This window comes from Pelobates fuscus, chromosome 2, assembly GCF_036172605.1.
Source record: "Pelobates fuscus isolate aPelFus1 chromosome 2, aPelFus1.pri, whole genome shotgun sequence".
Taxonomy (NCBI): Eukaryota; Metazoa; Chordata; class Amphibia; order Anura; family Pelobatidae; genus Pelobates; species Pelobates fuscus.
In genome coordinates this window covers 86,102,323-86,110,769 of record NC_086318.1, presented here as the reverse complement: position 1 = coordinate 86,110,769, position 8,447 = coordinate 86,102,323, and the positions used below count along the sequence as shown (strand labels likewise).

Below are 8,447 nucleotides of genomic sequence, written 5' to 3'. Positions count from 1 at the left end.
TAATTGTGGCAGTTGTAAATTTTTTATATACATATAGGTATCAGGGATTTTTTTTTCTTTCATTTTTTAAAAATGTTATTCTTATCATTAACCAAAACATTAAAGAATGACCAAATAGAAAAACAATTCTGTATAAACTGGAGCAGTCAATGGAATTTAAAGATATCCTAAATCTTCACTCATGGTCTACAAACTACATAATTATTTTTACAATATGGAGTTGAAAGGCATTTGTTTCCTACGCAGGACTCTCTTCTACACACCATTAGTCCACTGAAGGACACGCAGTCTTTTCAGTAACCTACAAAACTGGGGAATAAAGGTACACTATATGGACAAAAGTATTGGGATACCTGACAATTTCACCAACAGGGACTTTTATGACACTGCATTCTAAAAACCTAGACATTAATATATAGTAGGTTCCCTCTTTGCAGCTATAATAGCTTCCACTCTTCTGGGAAGGCTTTCCACAAGACTTTGGAGTGCTTCTGTGGGAAATTTTGCCCATTCATCCAGTAGAGCATTTGTGAGGTCAGCCTCTCATGTTGGACGTGAAGACTTGTCTCTCAATCTCCAATCTAGTTCATCCCAAAGGTGTTCTATGGGGTTGAGGTCAGAGCTCTGTGCGGGCCATTCAAGTTCTTCCAGTCAAGGGCCTTCTGTTCCTACAAAGTTGGAAGCATTGCATTGTCCAAAATGTCTTGATGTGCTGAAGCATTAAGATTCCCCTTCATTGAAAGTAAAACCCAGAAAAACAGCCCCATACTATCATCCCTCGCCCCACCAAACTGTATAATTGACACAATGTAGTCAGTCAATCAGGTAACATTCTTGTAGCATCCACCAAACCCAGATATGCACATTAGACTGGTAACCAGAGAAGCGTAATTTTGTCACTCCACAGAACACAATTCCTCTGGTCCAGCATCCAGTGTCGGCAAGCTTTACATCGCTCGATCCGATGCTTGGCATTGTACTTGGTGATGCGAGGCTTGCATGCAGCTGCTCAGCCATGGAAACCTATTCCATGGAGCTCCTGCTGCACAGTTTTTGTGCTACAATTAATGCCAGTGGAAGTTTGGAACTCTTCAGCTATGGAATCAGCAGAACGTTGGTGATTTTAACGCACCATGCGCCTCAGCACTCGGTGATCCTGCTCTGTGACTTTGTGTTCTTCCGCTTTGTGGCTGAGTCGCTGCTGTTCCTAAACGTCTAAACATTCCAATAGTACCACAGTGGAATTTCAAGCAGGGATGAAATTTCACCAACTGATTTATTGCAAAGGTGGCATCCTATCACAGCACCACGCTTGAACTCACTGAGCTCTTTAAAACAACCCATTTTCCCACAAATATTTGTAAATAATGCACACTGCATGGCTCGGTGCTTGATTTTATACACCTGTTCATTAATTAAGAGGTCCCAATACTTTTGTCCATATTGTGTACTAAGACAGACTAACTACTGGTCTCTGAAACGGCCGGGGTAAATTAAGCAGAAGGTTAATGGGAGAGGTGAACTCTGTGCCAGAACCTACATACTAATTGGTTGAAGCTAACCAGTCAGGTGGTCCTTTTACTATGCACTACATGTTTAAAGTGAAAGAATTGCGTGGTCCCTTTGCTACATACTACATGGTTAAAGGAACACTCCAGCTTGCTGAAGCACTTTATGTGGTTGGAGTCTGCCATACTTGTGATAGTTTATAGAAGTGCTAATTTTAACTGAATTCGGGACTTTTATAATTACGGGCAGAAACAGCTCCGTGGCTATCAATCAGACAGCCAGGGATTGTTTTCTACCACTCCACAGAGCTAGCTGTTTTTTCATGTTCTCTTAAAGAAAAATGCAGAAAAAAAATACACAAATGTTTTCTTTGGGGTATACATAGTAAATAAAAAATTAAAAAAATGCAGTGGAGTGTTCCTTTAAAGGTTGGGTTTGTTCTTTTGCTACATACTAATTGAAGCTAACAGGTCAGGTGCTCCATTTGCTACGTACTACATAGTTCTTAGTGGAAAATGCTACAGTTTTGAGTCATTCTAGTCCTGTAAGAGAAGTGTTCTGCCCATGCTTTGCAATAATGTAAAAAGAAATATTCTCTGGGCAGTGTAAATTGGTTAAGACTGTTCTGTCTGTCTTTGACTTAAGAAGAAAAAATAAACTGGTGCAGTTCTCTCCAGATTGATAGCAGAGAAGGGATTGGTCATGCTCTGCCTATCAGAAAAATAAGCTGAATAATTGCCTCCTACTTGCAATGAGAAACAGAAGGGGAGATGACATGCTATTGCAGATCTTTGGCAGAGGAGAGAAGGGATTGCCGCCCTGCAGTGCCCCAGCAGAGGAGGTGAAATTGTGATGGTCCGCAGGTCACCAAATGGCTGGCATCACACAAGACCGATGTCAGCTGTGGAAAGAGGCCGCAGGGTCTCATGAAGTTCGGGAGGAGAGTAGACACAGGCTATGTGTCCCTCGTGGGTTTGTGAGATGCATAAATCCGTCCCCCCAGCAACAGCTAGTGCTTCTTTGTCTGTAACAAAATTAAATGAGGATTCATTTATAGGATTCCATGAACATGAACAAGGACCGTGACTATATTCTTCTGATATTCATATGTTTATATCATTTTTCTAAGATTGCTTAATTAATTATGAATTTAGGTTTGCTGCATTAGGCAAAGCAAAATCTGTATCCCCATCATAATAATCTTAATCACTGAAGTGGTCATGGTCGCTGGAGTAACCCTTTAAGGAAAGGACAACCACGAGAGAATAATTCCGACATGCGTTGTTAAGGAGGTAAGTACGACTATAACACACAGGGCCCTGTGTATCATGACATAGAGTTTGACCGGACCCAATTTTTCAGCAACACCATGACCTGAGAGATTATAAATTAGAGTGCAGTTGATTATACTGTGCTATGTATAAAATATTTGCAGGCAAATGTACTTTTCATCTTCGCACATACCTCTTCAATCGCTCAAGGCTTGGAAGGTATTCTTGTCTCTGAAAACAATACCAAATATAATATAGGTTGGAATCACGTAAGGACGATTTCATATGAGATGCAGATCAAGTGCAAACTCAAATTATGCAAACAATTTACTGAGTTTAGAAACTACACTGACAAAACAAATAGTTGATCTGGATGACAGAGGAATATTGTGTTGGGCAATGCATGTGTACATTTGGTTTCCTATCCAAATTTGTAAATGTGATTAACTGCAGGTTGAAGGTTCAGAATGCTGTAGAAGAGTCAGATTACTAAATAAAGTATACAGTTATTTATCAAGGTTTTACTGCAAGCACCATGCAACATTTAGGTCAGACATGCACCTTTCATTTAACTGCATTTAAAGGCAGTAAACAGAGCGCCTGAATAAACACACAGGCCTATACCACACAGAGTGCAGTCTATGGAAGGAACACAAAATGTACAGGGGTCTGAATGTCCCCCTATCATTCAGGAGAGCATGTGCAATAGCCCCACCAATGGCTTCATGTCATGAAAAGTGGGTGCCAATATTTAAACCCATGTAAATCTGTTACCATTCCTGGAAATATGTGGAACTCTGGTAAATTGTACTCTATGATAGATAACTGTGAGGGAACCCAACATTTTACCTACTCCCCATTCCCCATCTTTTAGCTGCAGGTGTTGTGATTTAGTAGAATGACACAGGAAGATGTGCTGATCCTCTTCACTTATAGAGACCAAGAGTTCCTCAGTGACTTGGCTCATAATAATCTCCCTTCTTCCCTTATCAAAAAACACAGGTACCAATGTTCTAATAACACTATAGAATGACAAATATTGTTACAAATATGAAATCGAATCAAACAAAATACACCTGTCACATAAAGCTTTTTTACATACTTGGTCTGCTTCGGGCTGTTCCTTCACAGATCTCTCTTGAGCAGATATCTTGCTGGACCTTGTATACCCTTCTGTACCTACAGATATATAGATTTTATCAGTATGAAAATTCACAGTGCTATATTATAGAACTGTAAAACAAATGGTTACAAAGCATCCTTGAACCTGTTCTGTCCTCTTCTCCAGAGACTTTGGAATATTACACCATTAGAATGTGTTGGGCTTATAGAAATTTATAGAAATTATATAGACATTTTTGCAAGGTCCTGGTTTGTGCATGTTTGGCAAAACCAGCCTTGCCACAGTCCCCCACCTGCATTGGCTGAGATCATCAATACTGATGATCTCTGCCAATCCAGTGCTTCACCATAGGGGAGAAGCACTGGGAGCCTAGTGCGCATGAGTGACAATAACCACACTGCGCCCAATTAGGGAGATGGTAAACATCAGACCTGTAATCTTTGCAGGTCCTCAGGAAGTCCTCCCAGTGCCTGTCAGAGTGACCACAAGTAGAAGTGGTGTTAGGCAGTAATGTAAACACTACCTTTTCTTAGACATTGTTTGCACTGCTGAGCCTGCAGAGTAAGGCTCTCTGCCCCAGAGCACTACATTAAACTGTAGTGCCGATTCAATACCCTTGGCACGTGTTACAGAAGACTAAAATGTGGAAACCCAAATAAACTTTAAAAAAGTTAACTTTCCAGGATTATCTTTAATATTCACAAGTTTAATATTTAATATTTTGGAGTATCCTTTCAATGCCATCATCATCATCGTCTGCACTGTCTAGCCACATCGATAAACCTTCATTTAAAGAACCAATACAAGATATCATAGGGAGACTTGGAGATGAAATGTTTGTCCTTCTCCTGAATGTGCAGAAATCCAAAATACAATATGTTAGTGTATTCAAATATTGATATTATCAAAGTAGGTAAATGTTCTGTTATTAAGAATATACAAATCAATATTAGGGTATATAATAGATATTGTTGAAATTAAATATTGCTTAAAGGAACACTCCAATTAAGCAATATACACCCCTGTTCCAAATTATTATGCAAATTATATTTTTCTCATTTACCTAAATAATTGATGTAAATAACAGTCAGCATAATTCTCATGTTATCAACTATTAAGAGTACAATTCAATTTTTATTGAACAAACCTCCTAATGATAACAGTATTTTTTTTAAACATAAAAAACGTACAATGCACTGTTCCAAATTATTATGCACAGTAAGTTTCAAAACACTTGATAAGTTGTAAAGAATTGAAAATTGTCATTTGTTGTGTTTGCAGCATATTTACTGAAATCAAAAGCTATTTCAGTCAAACTTATAACAAACTTATAACAACATTTTAACTTTTTAAACATTTTAACAGGTCACGTTACATTTTAACATAGGACCCCTTATTTGATAGCAGCTTCACAAGTCTTGCGTCCATTGAACTTGTGAGTTTTTGGACAGCTTCTTCTTGAATTTGTTTGCAAGATGTCAGAATAGCCTCCCAGAGCAGCTGTTTGGATGTAAACTGCCTCCCACCCACATAGATCTTTTGCTTGAGGATACTCCAAAGGTTCTCAATAGGATTGAGGTCAGGGGAGGATGGAGGCCACACCATGACTTTCTCTTTTTTTTTTTATCCCCATAGCAGCCATTGATGCAGAGGTATTCTTTGCAGCATGAGATGGTGCATTGTCATGCATGAAGATGATTTTATTATGGAAAGCATAATTGCGGGATGTTAATTTCCCGAGGTACCTCAATCGTCTCCGGGATCAGGTAAGTCGCTGACAGAGGCTGTTAGGTCACCTGGGTCCTGGGTACACGGTGTTGTAGCTAGTTTAGGCTCGGAGCTCATGCGAGGCACGTTCACCCACCATGATGCTAAGGCCCCGCCCCAACTGTCCCCCTATTTTAGCACTGGAAGAGTTAAATAGCTATTCAACTCCTCTTTATTCCAGCACCTAAACAGTCTCCTCGATGCAGCTCTGATCTGCCCTCCTGTGATGTCATCATTACTGATGACTTGTGTCTAATTCGATGCTTCTCTTAAAAGAAGCATTGGGACACACAACGCATGCAAAGGCTTTTGCCAACAAGGTTTCTCATTGAGTAGCACTATATCTGATGCATTTCTATGAGGTTCATTCACTGCTGCTTTGAACTTTGAACTACAATTCTAAGCAAGTGAAGCAGGAAACCCTCGCAGCTGTCTGCCTGAAAGATGATTATATTACTAACCAGACTAGTAAAAATGCTGTGTTATCTTGAAATTGGCACTTTATAAAAAAACAAAACAAAAAAAACCCAGAGAAAACATGCAGTTAACCCCTAAACTGAAGGAACAGAAGTGTCCATTTGAAATATTTTGGTGCTCAAACGGTTAATTCAATCATGCAACGCAAGCACTGGCGTAATTACTTACAGGTGGTGACATATTCCTCCCTCCCACACAGGATGTGACAGTGTCTCGGAGTACAGTCTTGTGCAGGAAAACGTCTCTTTTCTGCAGGCTGCAAAGAAAACATGTCACCATCACACCATCTCGTATCTACATGGTCAGCAAAACTCCAGGACAGCAATAAACAAACCCACAATCCATGCGACTGCGCTGGTACAATAACAGCCAAATGACTCAACCAGTCTCCAGCGAGACGTTCACACTGATCGCTTATTAATACGATTAGTTTTCTGGAAACATTGTGCTGCTCTCTAACACTTTCCAGACGAGGAACTGTGACTTTTAGCTTACTGAATTAATCTGTTTCTGAGTCACGCTAAACCCCAATGTTACACCATTTACTCAGTGCTGTACTGCGACTGCGACGCAATGTCAGCTATAGCAATAAATAATTACTGTACAGGAGCACGAAGGCTTATTGTTTTATAATGTAACAGCAGAAGATGGTATGAGGCTGCATCTTCACTTACAACATCATTGGGAATTATATAAATAGGTATTACGAAAATGTTTCCCACTTATTCGGTTGAAGAACCTTTTTTTTGTGAAGGTTTAGCAGTGAAACAAACAGATTCAATACAAAATAAATGCACATAGTAACTGTTATAAAGAAGCCTCCTTAATGGGGCACTCTAACGACAATTCATTTTCTCAGTCGTCCAACTGCCGCAACTTTCTACCTTCATTAAGCAACTATAGATAAACAGAGTTCTAACCATCACAGGATCTCACTGTGTAAAAGTCTGGGAACCCTTGGAGTTGTTCCCAGTTCACATTTACCCCAGCATATATATGGAATTTAAGGGAAAGGGTATATAACTTTCTCTTATAGATAAAAACTTTGATATTTTTATTATCAATATTAATTTTATATCATCACAATCAGCACTCTTAATGTGACACTTTCATGCCGAACTTACCTTTCCCTAATTCCTTCCTCTTCTCTCCCTCTCTCAGGATCTGCTATCTTGTCCTATGTATTTTCCCTACGCTTGACCAGCTTTGACCCACTTCCTGTGGGTCAGAGAAATTTTCCCACAATACTCACCCATTCCTCTGTGATCTCGCGATGCCTGCTCTCACTATTCCCATATAGACAGGACACCGGCAAAACTACCGAATTTCGCCCTAACAGAATGAGAACAGTTTGTTCATTTATGTTAGGACGACATTCGGTACTTTTAGGTCAGTTCGAAATTTCATTTGAATGAATGAAATTCTGATCCATGCTGCGGCTGCATCTTGCAGCCACTTAGTAGATAGCTCCCTTATTCCCACGGTATTAAGGAGCGATCTACCAAAAGGCTGAAAGACCAAGACTGGTATTTTCAGCCAACTTTAATAATACCAAGTAAAAATTACTTTGTATTAGTAATTAATCTGCCCCTACTCGTTATATCGCGAGTAGGGGCATGTCTAGTAAATAGTAAGCAGCCCCACCCAAATAAAATTAAATAAAGCCCTACCTACAGACAATAAAACAAAATAACTTTAAATAAAAAAAAAACACAACACCCGGAAAAAAAAATCCTGCCGCTAAAAAAACATTACATCTTCACCCGGCGAGGGCCCACATAGACTGAGATCTGCAGGGCTGGGAAAGACTTATAAAGCCTTCCACACCCTGCAATTTGGCTCAGATCACTCTGATTGGTTGGTTTAAGCCAACCAATGAGAGTGCTCTGATAGGTAAATGAAGAGACTGACAGGTAAGTCTCTACATTTGGCTTGGAATCCAACCAATCAGAATGCTCTGAGTCATTTTACACAGCGTGGGAAAGTTCTTTGGAATTTTACACGCTGTGTAAAATGACTCAGAGCACTTTGATTTAGGGCCCCCACACGCCGCTCATGGGTGGGGGCCACGGGGGGGGGAGAACAATAGGTCTTCCCCCCTTATTGTAGTTTAGGGTCCCCGCCCACCGCTCATGGGTTGGACCTGGGAGGGGAATAAATTATAGTAATTTAGGGGTGGAGGTTGGAGGAAAGGACAATAGATCCCCCTCCCATTTTGTAATGTAGGGCCCCCACCCGCCGCTCATTGGTGGGGGCCGGGGGAGGACAGTAGGTCTCCCCCCATTGTCATTTAAGGCCCC

General features: G+C 40.2%; 1 protein-coding gene across 3 annotated transcripts in view; it reads right to left on the bottom strand.

The window, feature by feature from the left end:
* Positions 1 to 2,973: 2,973 nt before the first annotated feature.
* Positions 2,974 to 8,447, bottom strand: part of SNED1 (sushi, nidogen and EGF like domains 1) — a 147,023-nt gene continuing 141,549 nt past the window's right edge. For all 3 annotated transcript variants that reach the window (XM_063442408.1, XM_063442409.1, XM_063442410.1), the window contains 3 exons: positions 6,316 to 6,403; positions 3,883 to 3,959; positions 2,974 to 3,011 (listed from right to left, as the gene is read on the bottom strand). In XM_063442408.1, coding sequence (XP_063298478.1) covers positions 2,986 to 3,011; positions 3,883 to 3,959; positions 6,316 to 6,403 — 191 coding nt within the window. In that variant the 3' untranslated portion in view covers positions 2,974 to 2,985. The remainder of the gene's footprint in view (positions 3,012 to 3,882; positions 3,960 to 6,315; positions 6,404 to 8,447) is intronic.